General features: G+C 43.8%; 1 protein-coding gene across 1 annotated transcript; it reads right to left on the bottom strand.

Moving 5' to 3' along the window:
* Positions 1-2,643: 2,643 nt before the first annotated feature.
* On the bottom strand, positions 2,644-14,441 carry LOC120315257 (aromatase). The gene is made up of 9 exons (XM_039359299.1): positions 14,145-14,441; positions 11,511-11,661; positions 10,022-10,176; positions 8,746-8,922; positions 8,219-8,333; positions 6,700-6,814; positions 5,226-5,388; positions 4,034-4,275; positions 2,644-2,898 (listed from the first exon to the last, which is right to left on the bottom strand). Exons 1-9 carry the CDS (start codon positions 14,290-14,292, stop codon positions 2,644-2,646), a joined length of 1,521 nt encoding a protein of 506 aa, XP_039215233.1. The 5' UTR covers positions 14,293-14,441.
* Between the last annotated feature and the right edge of the window lie 4,774 nt (positions 14,442-19,215).

The raw sequence follows: 19,215 nt of genomic DNA, 5'->3' as shown, positions 1-19,215 counted from the left end.
CTCTCCCATTCAAGGTTTTAAGGGGTTCCCCAGTAGTCCCACCCAATCAACCCCCCTTCCAGTGATAGTTTCAAGTATCACAATTCCATCCCCTTTCTTCTTCCGTCTGGATGGAGACTTCAGATAACTACATGAAAGGCAATTACTCTTCTTTGATATGTTAAAGCTTAGAGGCCACAATAAACACACATTCAGTCCTTTGAAGTGTGCTGAAGGAAGTGAGGGCCATAAAGCCCCTTTGCTCTCCCCCTTTTCTCCCTCTTATGGCAGAATCCAGAGAAGGCAGAATTGGGAGTTTCTATGTTTGATAATTAAAGATGAAATATAATTGGATTCTGACACTGATCCTGGTTGTTCTCTTGCAGATGTTTCATTATCCAATTAGGGAACATCATTGATTATGTTACTTAGTTGGGTAATGAAACATCTGCATGAAAGCAATCAAGCTCAGAGAGCACCAAGGACCCCACAGTTCAAACTTGAGCTACAGATATTCTCCTCTATTAAAACTCAGGTTGGGAGTAAGGAGTCAAGTCTTGAATAATGAGTCCGTGACCCTCTCTATTATGACATTCGTATTGCTTTTTTCTCTTCAGGCGACTTGAGACCCTTTTAGAATTTAAGCTAATGTTAATCTTCCCTACCATCCTCAGCTTTTAAAAAGATTTTGGCTCCTTAATTGGCTGTTGCTTGTAGATGGGAATCTGTAGCCTTCTAGATTTTGCTGCGTTGTAACTCAGTTTTGTAGTTCCTCACCGACAGTCATGCAGGCCAGAGTTGCTAGAATAAGTGGTTGAGGAGCATCTGTAGACCTACTCTTTCCATAATAGTGCAAAAAGCCACTGTTTGTCCTTGGATAGACATTCTGAGAATGGGTGGAGGACATTGAGTTTGGGACCTCAAAATCTGAGTATCAAATGCTGCAGCCAAACAGCACAGATGAGAGTGCTTGACTGGAGAGAGAACTTGGTCTAATACAGGCACATATTTTTTTTTTTTTTATATTCTTATGACTGTCATCATTTATTTCTGGTGACCATGCTGTTAATTAGGCGTGTGGCTTTTCAAGGGTTCCTCAAATCACAAGTTGGGAAGAATCATGGAGATCATCTAATGCAATGGTGCCCGGTTGGGTTCTTTCCAGATGTGTGGACCAACTCCCAGAATTCACAGCTGTGGCTATAATGTTTGGTGAATTTTCAGAATGGAAGTCTATACCCAAGGCTTCCAAGTTTCAACTAGGTGGGATTAAGATGAACCGTTGCGCAATGCAGCTTGCGTGCAAACGCTTTGTACATCTGCATAATGCTATTTTATAAGTTTTCTAGATCAAAGACAGTCGATATGAAACATCTCATTTCCAATGGTTGCATTTGATCTTCTTTAGGGTTATCTTAACCAAAGTTTGGTCAATTATTGTCTAAATTCTAAAGGTGTTTATGGGTCCTCCTGAGCCCAACTATGTTTAACAACAGTAGAAATATTAGCCTTTAGGTTGAGCCTGAGTTCCACCAACTGGCCACTTGAATGAGCAAACTGTTGGCGGCACTAAAACATTTTATCAAGTGAGTAGATCGATGGACTTTGGGTGGGTGAGGGTTTTTCACACAACATACTCAGCTCAGATGTGGTGATGCAAAATGGCTGCTGAATAACTACAGAGGATATCCTGGGCTTTTGTTCTAACGCATGTCCATCAGTTAATGCATTTTTGTGTCGGGCAATAAGATGGAACAGCTAAAAATGAGTCAGAGAGAGAGAGAGAGAGAGAGAGAGAGAGAGAGAGAGAGAGAGAGAGAGAGAGAGAGAGAGAGAGAGAGAGAGAGAGAGAGAGAGAAGGCTGGAAAAAAACTAGTTACAGAAGATACCAGCTCTTATTCACCTGGTTCATGTTCCCACTTCTGCCAAAGGGTTGTGCGACTGAACTTAAAAAGCAAAAAGAAGGGAATTTATCCTTGAAATCTATGTAGACTCCGTTGATGATCAGAAGACACAAAGATGACCAGTTTTGCTTTTTCTGTTTTTCTGCACCATGCATTGACTCAGGAGGACTTGATGGAGAGCAGAGATACTTACTGCATCTTCCTGAGACTGCGAAATGGGTATGTTGCTCTGAATAAGCTGTATCATTCATTCTACTTCAAAAACTTCGCTTCTACTTCCTAATGGACACAAGCATGGAAGAATAATAACAGTAGCTATCAGCCATGGCTGCTGCATGGCCCAATTCATCTCTGCAGACGTGCAGAAATCTAGGTGTCAATGCAAAAACATCCAATGTTAGCAGCAGAGTTTCATCTGTCGGAACCATGACACTAGGGTTCTTGGTGGTTTCTTCCAGAAAAAAAAAAAATCTCTATCTCACAATTCCATCTGCACAGAATAAATTCTACAGGTGTTTATGGGCCCTCCTGAGCACGATTATTATTATCAACAGTACAAATATTATCCTCTGTGCTAAACCTGAGTTCTACCAATGGGCCTCTTGAATGAGCAAACTGTTGGCGGCAACAAAACGTTACATCAAGTGAGTAGACCGATATGCACCTGGAGTGGGCGAGAGTTTTGAATTTGAGTAGGATCACCCAACCCCTCCAATCTGGCTGGGATCATCTTGGTCAATTCGAGCTTCGAACTTGTGTTTTATTGAGCCTGATCGTTCTTGGCGGGGGATTTTCTCGGTGTGAAGATCATTTCCAGTAACGGCTGCGCTTCATTTGGATGCAGAGACAGGTCATTGTTTTTGGGAATGTGGTTAAGACCTTCGCCTTTCAGTGTCTGGATGCTGCACCTTCTCAAGAGGGTCACCAGGATCGCCTTCATCATGACCATCGCGATGAACTTCCCAACGCAGCCGCGGGGGCCAAAGCCAAAGGGCTGAAAGTAACGATAGGGAACCTGCGTAAAACAATATTTTGGTTCATTAACCATTTATTTGCTTCCTCTTTAGGCCACTCAGTTTGCATGAGGCCAGGTTATAAGCATCAAAATGTAATATTGGTAGTCCTCAAGTTACGACTGCAATGGGGACCAAAATTTCCATTGCTAAGCATGGTAGTTATTAAATGAATCATGCCCAATTTTACAACCTGGCCCTACAGATTTGTTTTTTTGTGGGGGAGGGAGTGCCACCCCATTTGGTGGGATCAGTGGAGGAGGCAGAGAATAAGACACAGGTAGTCTTCGACATAGTGACCGTTTAAAGCAGTGGTTCTCAACCTGTGGGTCGGGACCCCATTTGGGGTCGAACGACCATTTCACGGGGGTCGCCAAACAATGCAGTCCGCCATTTTTTCCCCCCTTTTCCTTAGCTGTGCTCCTCCCTTTTATTCTATTGGCTTTTGAAAGCCAACAGAATAGACTCTCTTGAATAGAGTCTAATTCTATTGGCTTTCAAAAGCCAATAGGAATTGTCCAGGCTGTCTCTGCCCTGCTGAGCCCGCCAAAAGTCCCATTCTGCAAACGGTGCTGCACCAGTTGAGTAGTCCTCGACTTACGACCGGTTGAGTAGTCCTCTACCTATGACCGGTTGGGGGTTGCAGCATTAAAAAGGTTCAGAACCACAGCACTGTGAAAAGTGATTTATGACCCTTTTTCACAGTTACAACCTTTGCGGGAACCCCCTGGCCATGTGATCAAAATTCAGACGCTTGGCAACTAGTTCATACTTATGACGGTTGCTGTGTCCCAAAGTCACGTGATCCCCTTTTGTGACTGTCAGACAAGCAAAGTCTATGGGGGAAGCCAGATTCACTTCACAACGGTATTACTGACGTCACAACTTGTTAAGTGATTCACTTAACAACGGTGGCAAGTAAGGTTGTAAAATGGGGCAAAAGTGACTTAATAAATGTCTCACTTAGCCACAGAAATTTTGGGCTCCATTGTGATCGTAAGACAAGGACCACCTGCAATGTCTGGATAAAGAGCCGCTCTCTTTTGCATCCGAGTGATTACTCACAACGTGTTTGCGTGGAGTCGTATTCCCTAAACAAAACACGAAGCCCTATTTAGAGCAAAAGACAATACTTACACTCTTTTCAAAATTGTCAAGGGAGAATTCATTGGGCTTCGGGAAGAATTCCAGCTTATGCATGCGCCCGATGTTCAGGATAATGTTGGTCCCTTTCTTCACGGGATAGCCATCGATCACATCGTCCTGCAAGGCTTTGCGCATGACCAAGTCCACCACGGGTTGGTATCTCATGCTCTCCAAGATGAAGTTCTCGACGACTTTGAGCTTCGGCATGTCATCCGTTTGGACGTCCCTGTCACCTGTGAGAAAGAAGCAGGACGCAACAGATGAGATCCGTTTGCTGATTTTTTTCCCCCAAAGGAATGGTTGGAACATATTGGCACGGTTTAGTGTTTATTTTATCAAGGATTCTCCCACCAGCATTGACAGGAGAAGCCATTAGTATATAAATAGATAACAAATTCCACTCCCTTCTAGTAGCGATGGTGTTATTTAGTTGGTTAATGAAATGTCTGCAGGAAAACCACCAAGCCCAGAGAGCATCACGGACCCCACAGTTGTCGTCCTCCTCCTCCTCCTCCTCCTCCTCCTCCTCCTCCTCCTCCTCCTCCTCCTCCTCCTCCTCCTCCTCCTCCTCCTCCTCCTCCTCTTCCTTCACCTCCTTCTCCTTCTTCTCCTTCTTCTTCCCCTCCTTCTCCTCCTCCTCCTTCTCCTCTCTGCAAACCCGCTCCCTTATGAGCACTGATGATGTTATCTGGTTGGGTAATGAAATGTCTGCAAGAAAACCACTAAGCCCAGAGAGCAAGGACCCCACAGTTCTTCTTCTCCTTCTCCTTCTTCTTCTCCTTCTTCTTCTTCTTCTTCTTCTTCTCCTCCTCCTCCTCCTCCTCTCTGCAAACCCCCCTCCCTTATGAGCATTGGTGGTGTTATCTGGTTGGGTAATGAAATGTCTGCAAGAAAGCCACCAAGCTCAAAGAATGTCAGGGACCCCACAGTTCAACCCTGAGCTACAAATAGTCTCTTCTATTAATATCTGCACTGTTTTGGATATAGGCAAATTTATTTATTTATTAAAATTTGATGCTGCACAGCTCCCCTAGAAGGTGACTCAGCAGCTTACACGTTATAAAACAAGTAAAAAATAATAATTAAAACATTGAACTACCCAGATTAAAACATTATTAAAATGGAAGCTACTTAGAGTAGACTTTTTTTTTTTCCTTGAAAAGGGTAGTCACTAGACACTTACCCATCACAGCTTCTATTTCCTTCATCATGGCCTCTTCCACTTGAGGATGTTCTGCAATCAGCACCAGCATGAAGAACAGCGTCACCGACAGTGTATCCGGGGCTGCAATGAGCATCTCCAGAACACACTGGTTCACATTTTCGCCAGTCAGCTCACCACGATTCTGCAAAATCGAAGCAGACAGGCCCTGTCTGTCAGTCCCAAGTTTATTGGGACACTGGACTCCCATCAGTGCAATGTGGCCCCACAACATTGGAAAGCCGAACCTAGTGGAGCAATTTGCCTTGCAATGGAAACAATAGGCCAGAGATATCCGATCTTGGCTACTTCAAGACTTGTGGACTTCAACTCCCAGAATTCCCCAGCCAGCCATGTCCAACCTTGGGCACTTCAAGACTTGTGGACTTCAACTCCCAGAATTCCCCAGCCAGTCATGGGGAAGTGGCCAATGTTGGGCACCTCTGCAATAGGCAGTCTCTGATTCAGTGATGGTACCTCCAGTTAAAAGGATGAGGTAGCAGATTGTATGAAAATAGTTCCACTTAATCTATGCAGGCAATACTGAAGACAGGGTAGTCCTCAAGTTACAACAGTAATGGAGCTTGCCCATCACAGCCTTAACTCATGTTGGTTGTAAAACTGAATTTTATAATTCTTTTGGCAGCAGTTGTTAAGCGATTCACCACACCTGTTCAGCGAATCTGGGGATGTGAAGTGAACCAAAGGTTTGTCACGTGTGTAATTTTGCTAAAAGCTAGGAGCAAATGCCAGTTTTGGGCAAAAGTGTCATAAAAAGCAGTCACAAACAACCATAAACGCAGCCAGGTTGCCGAAGGCCTGACGTGTGGTCACATGAACTTGGGGGGGCGGAGCTGACCATCGGAGCCTCAAATCCAGGTTGTAAGCACCCCCCCCCCAAGGTAGATCTGTCAGAGCTTCAAATGGCTGCTAATAAGGTGACCAACTTTTTTACAATGAAAAGGAGGACACAAATAAATTGAAGAAAAAAAAATGTAAATAAAAAAAAAACATTTTATTCATTGCAACAATAATACAGACAACTTGCATGTGCAAAGTTTGCCAGCCGGGTGTTTTGGCGCGCTCAGCAGCAATTCCTATTGGCTTTCGAAAGCCAATAGTGGAAGTAGCACAGCTCATGCAAAAGCTGAAAAAAAAACATCAAAAAAAGGTGCCGGAATGCCATTCTGAGCATTCTATGAGGGGAAAAAAAAGCCCTGCAGATTAGTCTTCAAACATCGAAAAGGAGGACATGAAGGAGGACACTTTTTGAGGGAGGACAGAACTTACAAAAGGAGGACTGTCCTCCCTAAAGGAGGACGGTTGGTCACCTTACTGCTAAGCAACCGGTCACAAGTTGAGGACTCCCTGTAGATGGTCTTTGCCTCCTATAAAAGATCATTTTCTTTCCTGATTTCTGTTATGCTGGAAAGCCAGAAGATGCTATCCGGATTACCTGAGCGAAAATCAGCTCTGAAGCAAAATCCATATGTTCCTCCAGCTTATCGGTGGTGGAGAGCTTCTGTCGCTTCTGCTCAATTAAGCTTTCGATGCTTTCTTTCAGATCTTTCCTAAAAAAGGAGAAATCCTCTTAGTTCATCCCTAAACATCGTTAAGTGCCCTGCTTCGTCGCTTCGTCCAGTTAGGAGGCCATAGTTTGGAGAAATACGCCCGGGGATATATATATTTTATGGGTATTTTCCTTCCTGAATTCACACGTGAACACTGAAACAGGCCAAAATGAAATAATACGTTGTGAGCCTAAGAACGTGAACGAAATCGGTTCCAGCAGGGTTGTTCCCAAGGCATTTTTTCAAAAGGCAACTGGGTTTTTTTTTCCCTTGAGGAAGAAGAACAAAATGTTTCATCCAAGGAACTTTATCAGGATAATCCTGAAGGCAAGAGAATGCTAACAACCAGATGACCACAAAGAAATACAATCCTTCCATCTCCCCACCACCATCTGATCTCAACTGTCATAACAACAACAACAACAATAATAAAGTTGGAAGGGACCTTGGAGGTCATCTAGTCCAACCCCCTGCTCAGGCAGGAAACCCTAAACCATTTCAGACAAATGGCTGTGCAGTCTCTTCTTAAAAACTTCCAGTGTTGGAGCATTCACCGCTTCTGGAGGCAGATTGTTCCACTAGTTAATTGTTCTCCCTGTCAGGAAATTTCTCCTTAGTTCTAGGTTGCTTCTCTCCTTGATCAGTTTCCATCCATTGCTTCTTGTCCTGCCTTCAGGCGCTTTGGAGAAGAGCTTGACTCTCTTTATCTCTCTTTCCATTCCCCTGCCATCAAACTGGTCACATTTCTTGGGTGAGAAACGAAATGTTTTGTGGTCCCAAAGGTGCTTTTTTGGGGGAGGGGGACAACCATGCCCTGGATGACTAAGGAGAGTCTCCATAGCAACGTTTTATTCTTTTCCTGAGGAGAAAAACCCAGTCCAGTTGCTTTCTGAGAAAGTACCTTTGAGTCAACTGCGAGTTGGAGGACAGAAAATCTCCACCGATATATGAGCGGAGTCTTCCTTTTTTTGTCACCGGAGCGAACAAGATCCATAGACAGCCTGATCCACAACTAGTATATAAATCAGTGGTTCTCAACCTTTTTAATGCCGCGACCCACCAACCGGTCGTAAGTCGAGGACTACTCAACCGGTTGTAAGTCGAGGACTACTCAATGGGTACAGCACCGTTTGCAGAAGGGGACTTTTGGCGGGCTCAGCAGGGCAGAGGCAGCCTGGACAATTCCTATTGGCTTTTGAAAGCCAATAGAATTAGACTCTATTCAAGAGAGTCTATTCTATTGGCTTTCAAAAGCCAATAGAATAAAAGGGAGTAGCACAGCTAAGAAAAAGGGGGAAAAAAATGGCGGACTGCGTTGTTTGGCAACCCTCGTGAAATGGTCGTTCGACCCCAAATGGGGTCCCGACCCACAGGTGGAGAACCACTGATATAAATGCTACTTACGCAGACTTCTCGTACTTCTTGTAGAACCAGGAGAACTTAAAGAAAATGTCAGGTTTCAGGAGAAGAGCTTGCCACGCGTCAAAGTAGTTCTGGATTTTCAGCACAATGGCATGTTCTGAAAGCACAAGAACGAGATCGGCTGAGTCCAGATGATAAATCCACGTTTGAAAAGGAACAGTAATGTTATGGGCTGTACGAGTCATATCTGTATTGATGGGCTCCAGACTTTACTTTTTTGTCCTTCATGGCATTGTTGTTGCCAATCCTGGCCATCTTTTCCAGGGTTTGCAAAGGGACCCAATGCTAGAAAAGTCTCTTGGAGGCCAGAAGTTACCTCAGGAAGAGCCACCATCCTGTCCTAAAAGAGGATTCCTTTTATTCCTCCTCCCATCCATTTTTTGACCCTCCCAACAAGCATCCAGCCTTCACTGCATGCTCAGTGAATGTTCTGGTGCTATTGTCTTCTTCGGTTTTGTCCAAAGAAGCATTCATGTTTACTTCAGAAGACCAAGAATTATATATATTACCATCAAGAGGGATGCCAAGAAAAAGCTTGTTTGAAGTGTCAAGCATGATGCGTCTCATAAGATTCAGGGTGTTGACATGTTCCAACGCGGTGGTCTCTTTCTCCAACTGGTCAAGGTGTACAACTGCTGATTCAACGCAGATGGCTATCATCCGTACGAGACCCGGGCCAGAAAGAGCTGAAATTTGACAAATGTCTTGATTATATTTCCCTCTCTAGCTTTCTATTTATAGCAGGGGTTCTCAACCTTGGCCACTTTAAGACTTGTGGACTTCAACTCCCAGAATTCCTCAGCCAGCAAAGCTGGCTGAGGAATTCTGGGAGTTGAAGTCCACAAGTCTTAAAGTGGCCAAGGTTGAGAACCCCTGATTTATAGAAAGTTAGATTTGTTGCATATTGTTTGGGGTTAACTAGCACTCAACAGGCCACAATTCATTGCTGCCTGAGTTAGGAAAAAGGACATATTTTCATCCCTAATAAAGTTACATTCTTATGCAATAGTTTTAAATCAAAACTAATAAAACAGGCATCTTTGAGGGTTCCTTGGTGCTCTCTGAGCTTGGTTATTTTCTTGTAGGCATCTCATTACCCAGCTAGATAGCATCATCAGTGCTAGAAGGTAGTGGGGGCTTATGCTAGTCTTTCTAGCATTGAGGATGTTACCTAGTTGGGTAATGAAATGTCTGCAAGAAAACAACCAAGCTCAGAGAGCACCAAGGACCCCACAGGCCTCCTCCTCCCCCTCCCCTTCCTTCCCCCCCCCCAAATTTCACTCCCTTCTAGCACTGATGATGTTACCTAGTTGGGTAATGAAACATCTGCAAGAAAACAACCAAGCTCAGAGAGCACCAAGGACCCCACAGTTCAAAGGACCCCACAGTTCAACCCTCAGCTACAAGTATTCTCTTCTATTCATACAAACATGTCTACTTACAAACATGCCAACCAATGATCATCTAACTATATATCTTTGCTTCAAATATAAGAAGAAAGGAAAGCTATTATGACCTATTTAGTGCCATAAAGACCTGTATTATGCTTGAATTGGTGACTTTGCACCCCTTCCTTGTTAAAAAAAAATAGATTTTGTCCAGCTCTGACTTGATGGCTATCTCATTTTACCTAATGGTAAAACTAACCAGGCTCCAAAGTCTATCTACCAGGTGTGCTTTAACCCTATAATATTCTTTCTCTTTCTCGTTCTCCTTATATACTTCAGTTCAGAAACAGACCCAAAGGCAAAGTCACAGCGGGAAGACCCAACTGGATATATTTACCCTTTGTGAAAAATGGACGGATCTCTTTCCAGAGAGTCGGATTATTATTAAAGATGATGCCGTTTTCATGCATGCCAATGCACTGCAAACCAGGCTTGCTGCCAAACCGAGAACTGTAATGTCCATGTTTCATGACGTGGAACAGGCTTGACGATCTAGAAGGTAGAAGAGGAAGACACTTCATCAAGAGCTCTCATCTGTTTGCCCAGGGTTTCACCCCACCCAAGGTAAACCAGGCGCTCATAACTGAAACAGATCCATGGGGGAAAATTATCCAAAATTTTGCCCATGGTTAAATTTATGCTGTACTTCGCATCGAGATCTCAAATAGTAGAAGAGAATGGGCAAGCTTGCAAGAATTCTCCTACCAAAGCTATGCAGCCTTTCATTAATTACTCGAATGGACTGGATTTTCTCCGGCAACATAATATAAAATACACATATCAAGCTCCACCAACAGTCCAGCCCAGTGTCTGGGAGAAAAGTCAGGTCTTCAAGGGCTTTCAAAAGAGGGTCATCTTGTTCAAGAGGGCAGGTGCCACCATGGAGAAGTTATACCTCCCAAGTCCTACCTAAGTGGGATAGCAATAGACTTATATACCCCTTCATAGTGCTTTACAGCACTCTCTGGGCGATTTACACAGTCAACAATTTAAGTCCTCATTTTACCAACCCTGAAAGGATGGAAGGCTGAGTCAACCTCGATTCTTGTCAACGTCGAACTCCAGGCTGTGGGCAGAGTTAGCTTGAAAATACTGCATTCAAACCACTGTGTCGTTACGGATTCCTCTATAGACCCAGACCATGCCCACACCTTGTGAGAAGGGCAGAAATTTCCAGAAGTAGGTGCTCCTACAAGTTAGTTGGCCCCATGCCATGTAGGGCTTTAGATGCGACAACTGGAACCTCAAATTGCAACCAAACGCTTACCCAGAGCCAATTCAGGTCTGGTTTTTAAAATTCTTTTCAAGGGCCACCTTGAAAAAGCACCTTGTGATAGTCCAACTAGGATATCTACCTCCCAATCTAGGAATGGTCCACAAGATGAATTTTGGCAAGGGCCTCTCGGCTAGCGCTGCCACCCACTCCCTTCTCCAATTTGCATGGATTTTCACAGTCCACCAAGAATAGGTAACGGAGAAGGCAATGAAAGTGATAATATATCTGACTATTTTGCTCTGCTCAGATGAGCTAGAAAATTGGCTTCTTGGCATCTGTGTCTGGACAGTTGCAGGCAGGCACACAATGAATCTATAGAGGGCGATAGAAGCTTAAAAATGTCAGTGCCAACATTTAAAGAGAAAACAAAAACCAGCAGTTAAGTTTGAAGGACGGGGAAAAAACTAAGGGATGAACAGTTCAATTCTACTGGTTTAATTCTACAGTTAGCTCAATCAAGAGCAAGGTAAGGACCTAAGCTGAAGGATCTCACAGGCTTTATCGCTCAGCTGTCCCGTTGGCCCCATGTTAATAGAGAACAAAGATTTACTTGCTAATGATGAGGGTCTCTTCCCCATTGATCCAGACTCTCATAAACTCTCCATACATCTTGTTGTAATAATTACAGGCGCTGCCCACTCCCATCCAGAGGAATCTCCCATGGGAAATCAGGGCTCCGACTCCCATACAGTAGCCGGGTCCTGAAAGGTAATAGGGGGCAGAGAAGGAAGGGAGGGGAGAGGTGAGGAAGGAAGGGAAAAAGGAATGGAAGGAAAGGAAGGGGAGGGAGGGAGAGAGGGAGAAAGAAAGAAATAGAGGAAAGGAAGGGAAGGGAAGGGAAGGAAGGAAGGAAGGAAGGAAGGAAGGATAGAGGAAAGGGAGCAGGGGAGGAAGGTAGCAAGGAAGGAAGGAAGGAGGGAGGGGGAAGAAAGAAGGAAGGAAGGAAAGAAGAAAAAGGGAAAGAAGGAAGGAAAGAATGAAGAAAAAGGGAAAGAAGGAAGGAAGGAATGAAAAATAGAGGGGAGGGAGGGAGGGAAGGAAGGAAGGAAAAATAGAGAAAAGGAAGGGAGGAAAGGGAGAAAGGAACAAAGGGAAAAATAGAGAAAAGGAGGAAGCAAGGGAGGGAGGGAGGAAAGAAAGAAAGAAGGAATTTTATCAGCAATAAACAAGACTTTAATCATGTACCCTGTGTTCACCCATCTTGCTGAAACATGAGACGTTTAACCAGGGTTTACAGAATAAACCACCTCTTACCAGATTCCCACAAAAACAATAAGCCAGAAAATATGATTTATTAACTGAAATGGATGAGGTCACACCATGCTAAGCCACAAGTTAACCATCCATACTAATGCTTATAACGTTGTCTACTTTACAGACATGGCTGAGTTGAAATATAAATGAGGGGTAGTTGTGGGGAACCTGTGATTTCTAAATATTGGCAATTAACAGCTTCTGATGACTTCACCAAGTGGACCAATGGTTAAAGACGCCAGGAGCAGGGGTCCCTTATGGCAGGGGTGCCAAACCCCCACGTTGTGGCCACTACCAGACCATGGCCTATTCGGAACCGGGCCAAGCGAGTGGCTGACTGGTACGCATGTGCATGCAGCTCAACTTGCATGAGTGGCAGGCTGGAGAACACTTGCATTAGTGCGCGCTTGCCTGCGGCTTGCGCAAGTTAAGCTGCGCACGTGTGTGCTAGCCCATCTCTCACGTAAGTCAGGCTGTGCTCACTCACACACATGCACACCAGCCCGCTGCTCTCATGGCCAGCTCCCCTCTCCCCCACCAGCCGGGCCGCCAAGCCATAAAAGTTGGGGGCTGCTGCCCTATAGTTTGGCAAAAATGTCTTCCTTTCTTAGATGAAGTTAAACTCTTCCTGCAGTGCATATATATACGTAATTCAGTCTGAAAAGGAACAACCAAAAGCTCAAATCCCGGGTATCCCAATATTTCTCAACTTTGGCTGCTTGAAGATGTGTGAACTCATCTCCCAGAATTCCCCAGCCAGTATGAAGTCCACACATCGAGTTATGCTGGCTGGGGAATTCTGGAATCCCACGCCTCATTAAACTGCCAATGCTGAAAAACCCCAGAGTTACAAATTTGATTTAATCAGAGATGCCAAAACTAACAGTTTGTGCCAGATGTGACTGGCACGGTGGCCGAGGGTACTTCCTTCATCATTCAGTATGGCCAATGAGTCAACGCTCCTAGGATTTTGCTTGTGCAAAATAAAATATTTTTGAGACTAAGGCACTAATATCTGTGCTGAAACAGTGGGAGTCCGTCTTCATATAAAGCCGTGTCTGTTCAACATAAGGAGGGACACTTACCCCAAAACAAGCCCTATATTATTCAGTGGGACTTATTCCTGAGTAGACCCACATAAAACCAGTCGACATATTACTCACGCAAAGGGAGTGTAAGAACTGATAATGTATCATTGTAGGAGATTGGAGCTGCACTATATGGGAAGTCTCATGTAAGAAGAAACAGGTTAGCATCAACCAAGCATATTTGCCAATTTGATGTCCACATTTAAAGGACCAGATTACATTTGCTGTGCTAAGTCAGATGTTAAAAAACTCTTAAAAATGTAATGTTCTCAGCCCCTCAAAGAGCTATTCAAAATTATTTTGATCCCCTATTGAGAACAACAACAACAACAACAAAAAGCCGCAGCAACTTTCTGAAACAATCTCCTAAGAGATTGGATTTACACCTCATATGAAACTGTGATTGGTTTGGCCACAACTTGTTGAAAAAGCTAGCATTAGCTGGCTTCACAGGACATGCAGTACCACTAATCATGGTTTATAAAACACAAGGACTGGATTCCAACACCTGTCTAAGCCAAAACTTAATTGGTTGTATGCCCCCAGCATCACTTGTACTCGTGAAGTGGGCAGCTTGATAAATTTAAAAAACAAATAGAAAATAAAAACACTCAACAAAGCAGATCATCAGAGGTTCTCGCGATAGGTCCAAGCCTTTGAAAAGGGAGTGATGCATAAACCAAAATAAATAATAAAAGAGGTTGACTGAGTCACACCATCAGGCACCCTTTCTTAGTTCTTCCTTAAACAGGAACATCTTTACTTAGCCCAGATTTTGAAAAGGGAAACTTGGTGGACTAGAAGACCTCCAAGGTCCCTTCCAAGTCTTGTTAAAAACCTACCTGGTATGGAAGATGTTTCTTCACAGGTCCAAATCAGGAAAAGGAATCCCATCAACAGCAAGAGTGGTACAGTAGCTACTGTTGGGATGCTTTCAGAGACCACTTTGGTGATATTATAGTGCATCGGATTCAGGATTTCCAGAAGCATTTTGTCCAGAAGCAATCTGTTGGGCTGTGGGTAGAAAAGCAGAGAAAACGTCTAAGTACAGAAGAGGCCGAGCAACTGTACTATAAGTCAGCTTCCACCAATATCTGTCTACCCTATTGTTGATCCTGCCACTTAATGAACCTGCTCCACGATTCGCTTTGTTTTATAACAAAGGCAGACCTTCAGATTAGGCGACACAAGCAACGTCAAAACAAAGAGTAGTGAAGATTCACTGGTCCTACAAACCAAAGCATTTTTGACCTTGGCATGGAGGGTCCAGGTTGCTTTGCAAACACTTCATGCCGGTGGAGTGTTCCTATCTCCCCCATTAACCTTGGACTGTCGTCATAAGGTAGACCTGGGAGATGGGGCTAAGGTTGTCATCAAAGCAAAAGAAATTAAAGTCGATGGTGAGCTGAAACTCCGACTCCGTTACTTTGAACATCTGTGGCTAGATTTGTGGAGAATGTCCTTGGATTTCTGAGACAGTCTGTTTCCAAATCCATCTTCTGGGTGAGAAACATGGTAGACAGGATTGGTTACTCTAAGGCAGTGGTTCTTAACCTTTTTGAACGAATCGCCCCCTTGAGCCAATGAGGAAGTTGTCATCGTCCCCCTCCCCCAATATAATCTCTCAATCACAACATAGGAAATAATTCTTCAATTTATGCAAACACTTTTTTTTGTTTTCTTTAAAATTGTCATCAGGACATATCGATGCAAGTAATTTATGTCCAGTCTTTTTCCCATATCTCCCATATTCTGGCCAATGGCGCGCATGAAGATAAGCGATGCGTATTCACATATGTACGGTGTTCTGTACTGAAGCTAACTGGAGGAACATTTGAAAACACAACTCAATCCACTAATAGCGAGCCATCTGATGTTTTTGTACGACAGATATACAGCGATTCACTGTACGAGAAAGTCTCAAAAGTGTCCCCCAAACTTCTCGCTCCATCACCCCCTTATCGCTCCCTTTTCGTTCCATCACCCCCTGGGCGGGCGATATCACCCAGGTTAAGAACCGCTGCTCTAAGGCACTTCTCTGTAGCTTTTGCTCCGAAACTTAATTTGTGGGGTGATTTGGATGGAAAGGAAGGCATGGAAAAAGGCTAGTTTAGATGCAGAAGTTGTTCTTGCTCACGGAAGAGGCTTCTGTTCATGTTATGTTTCCCCTCTTTTGTTAAAAGAAAGGGGAAGAGAAGCATTTGTGATCACTTCTCCATAAATTAGATTTGCTAATTTCAAGAAATATCATAGTCCGTTTCTAAGTTGTTGTTGTTTTTAAATAAAAACTATAACAGTTCTCTAACCTGATGCCCTTAAATAGGTCCATTTTGGCTTCCAGAACAGACAACCATCCCGTTAGATATAGGAGACTGTAACATTAATGTTGGTGTGGTCTTTCTTATCCTTTGATCTATGGCCCTAATTATCAGTGGAGAAGGAATCAAATTCTCGGACCATTTCACTGCTTCAGGAATGTCTGCAATGCAGGGCAGCAGCCAAGGGCACACTGCAAGAAAAATACACAAGAAACAGACACTGGCAAGTGTGTACATGATGCCTGGTGATGAAACAGAGAAACGACTCTGGCTGGGTGTGCTTCAGACAAGCAAAATCATACGTGTTTGGCTTGGAGAACATTTCAGTTGTTGGCCATTTATTTTATCACCATGGCTTTTGAAGTTGCGAGAAAGGCCATTCCAAAGAACGTTTATGATAGAAAAATGAATGAAAGGTTATTGAATGATATAATCAAAAGTGCCGCATGAGGTGTGCCGATGCTACAGTAGAGACCTAGCTCATACAACTTGCTGGGCCTCAAGAACAAGGATGATGGGATGCTTTTAACGCTCAGCCTGAAAGGATGAAACTCATTATACGTTGATAATAAGATCCAGGGGGTTGGACTAGAAAACCTCCACAGTCCCTTCCAGACCTATGATTCTATGATTCAAATGACAGTCACATATCCTATGTTATAGAACAAGGCTTTTCAATCAGTGGTACGGGTACCACATGTGGTACATTGGCACCTGGCAGGTGGTATGTGACCATCCTAGAAGTGGTAGCGGGGGAATGAGCTGAACCGGTGGCAGCACCGCACAAGCCTGAGCGAGAGACGGCTGGAGCTGCAGGGCTGTCAGGGCTCAGTGGAAGCATCAGGATCAGCGCCAGGCTCCAGCTGGAGCTTGGCACTGATCCTGGCGCTTCTGCTGAGCCAGAAGCGCCAATCAGCTGGAATGTTGCAGCATCTCCAGGGTCTTGTGATTTACATTCAGATGCTTGGCAACTGTTTCATATTTATGACGGTCACAGTGTCCCAGGGTCATGTGAAGTGACCAAAACCTGCTGCAACCATCCAGCAGACGGGGGAAATAAAAACCAAACACCCCCCACCTCACCCCCCGCTGCCAATCCTCAACAGAAATGCTCACAACAATGAAAACCTCGGACAGGAGGAAGAGTGCCGCTGGGCGGGCAGGCAGGCAGGCGTCTTGCTCGGCTGTGGCTTGGGGGGCACTTTTTTCAGTGCCATTGTAACTTTAAACAGTCACTAAGTGAACTGTTGTAAGTCAAGGACTACCTGTACTTCATCACTTTTTTCCTTTTTTTTTTTTGGTCGTCAAGTTTTTGACACTTTGCTAGGCGACTGGTGGTACTCGGATATTACCATATCCTAAAAGTGGCACAATGGGTGAAAAGGTTGAAAAGCCCTGTTATAGAAGGTGGCCATCAGCTTCAAAAGCTGTCCAGGAGTAACCTCTTCCTGGAGGAGATGTTGAGTTTGAGCCTGAAGACAATGAAACCGATAAGGAGAAAGTTGAATCTGAATCTGAGGACAGCAGAACCGATAAGAAGGAAGCTGTGTCTGAAGCTGAAGCCAGTGAAACTGATCTGGAGAAAGCTGAACATCAGGAGATTAGATAGAACACCTAATGTACGTCATACAGTACATGGCCACTGAGCTATTGAACGGCAGGGCAGTTCACTTGCAGAGGCAGGACCATATCTCATTTTTATTTTGACTATAATTTTTTGAGATTGGCTTCACATCTTTGGCAGGACATTTCCAAACCTGCATGCTGTCCTCTGCAGAAATGTGGACTGTACTCCATCAAGGGGGACTCTAGATTGCCCCGTAACAACAATAATAACAAAATAGGAAGATGAGGTTAAAGTTTACTCTGAAAGTATGTAACAATTAGAAATACGACACATGTAAGTGTGAGCTGCAGCTAAGAGGATACTTCTGTCTCATTGGAAAGTTTGAATTAAAACATGCCTGTATACATGTCCTATATACCAGAATAACAGAGTTGGAAGCGATCTTGGAGTCCAACTCCCTGCTCAGGCAGGAAACCTATACCATTTCAGACAAACTGTTGTCTAATCTCTTTTTAAAAACTCCCAATGTTGGAGCACCCACAATTTCTGGAGGCAGGTTGTTCCACTGGCGAATTGTTCTCACTGTCAGGAAGTTTCTCCTTAGTTCTAGGTTGCTTCTCCCCTTGATTAGTTTCCATCCGTTGCTTCTTGTCCTGCCTTCAGATGCTGAGAAATCAGAATATCAACTTGAAAGAGAAGAGACAGGACAGCCACTTGTCTGAAATGGTACAGGGTTTTCTGCTTGAGCAGGGGGTTAGACTAGAAGACCCCCAAGGTCCCTTTCTACTGTGTTATTCTGTTCTGTTAACTGGAGTTTTAGCAATGTTCAAAAAAGTCTGGCCAATATAACCCTGTATGGTCAAGACTTAATTTGTTATTTAAGGTCTAAATTGCCACTGCCCAAATGCAAATCCACATATATGGAAGTCGTTATTTAGCGGCAAAAACAATTTAGTGGCCAGTTTTCCCCTGCATTAGGTAGGTCCACTCAGTTTTTTTTAACCTCAGGAAGACTTGGAAATAACTCACTCAAGATGGAGTGTGCCTTTTTGTTACATCTTCATTCAAAATAATGTAAGGAAATTTCATAGAAACGAACCAGATCTATGTTGACAGAGCAGGTCCGTCCTCTGCTTCGTGTACATTTCCTGTCACAATTTCTTGAGGGTTGAAGAAACCAGCCCATGTCTAGAAGGTGACACAACTGCCTCTTTTCTTCAAGAAAAAAGAAACCCTAAACAATACTGAGATATGGAGAGAGATGGGTGTGTTTGTGGGTGTTAGTATGCGAATACAATGATACAAAGAGGACCAGATCCTTTATTAGTTCCGAATGTCAGCCACTGACCATGGACAATTTACACGGAGGGCTGATCATTGAAATTCTAGGCTTCCGGAGTTTCACCATTATCTATTTCTCCTGCAAGTGGGTTTGTTTTTATCTGATTCAATGGGAATTCTTGAAAATGAAATCATTTCAGAAAGTTGGATTCTTTAACCGAAATGGCCCGGTCAGTTCCTTGGGAGTCCAGAAAATAGTGCAAAAGAAATTTGTGACCCAAGACTAGACTGAAATCTACATTAGAACTTCAGACTCCATCTGTATTTGCATGCTGGATGTGTAACAATGTTTACGCAGGCATCCCGCTAAATGGGTAAGCCCTTGGATGATTGCACCTTTTGGGTTTCTATGTGATTTTTATTAAGACTTTTAAGAAGAATAACAGAAAAACACAGTTGGAAGGGACCTTGGAGGTCTTCTAGTCTAACCCCCTGCTCAAGCAAGAGACCTTATACCTGTGGTGGCAAAACTATGGCACGGGTGCCAGAGGTGGCACTTAGAGTCCTCTCTGTGGGCACATGCACCATCGTCCCAGTCCTAGGCCTTCAGCTGGGTTTTATAAAACCTTTTCATTTTAGGCCTCTGCCGCCGTGTGCAAAAAAAAAAAAAAAAAGGCTCAATCAATCAATTTCAACTTCTCTTGGGAAAAAAAAAGATCTTGCAAAGTTGGAATTGATTGATTGAAC

This window comes from Crotalus tigris, unplaced genomic scaffold, assembly GCF_016545835.1.
Source record: "Crotalus tigris isolate CLP2741 ecotype Arizona unplaced genomic scaffold, ASM1654583v1 scf7180000019068.10715455, whole genome shotgun sequence".
Lineage (NCBI taxonomy): Eukaryota > Metazoa > Chordata > Lepidosauria > Squamata > Viperidae > Crotalus > Crotalus tigris.
The sequence above is the reverse complement of the archived record's forward strand: the minus strand, read 5'-3'. Positions and strand labels throughout refer to the sequence as shown.

Coding starts and splice junctions, on each gene's coding strand:
- LOC120315257 (XM_039359299.1), bottom strand. CDS start 14,292: ATGCTTCTGGAAATCCTGAATCCGATGCACTATAATATCACCAAAGTG. Junction 6,815..8,218: donor AAGAAGTACGAGAAGTCTGC/GTAAGTAGCATT, acceptor CTCCTTTTTTAG/GAAAGATCTGAAAGAAAGCA. Junction 2,899..4,033: donor TTGACAATTTTGAAAAGAGT/GTAAGTATTGTC, acceptor TGTTTTACGCAG/GTTCCCTATCGTTACTTTCA.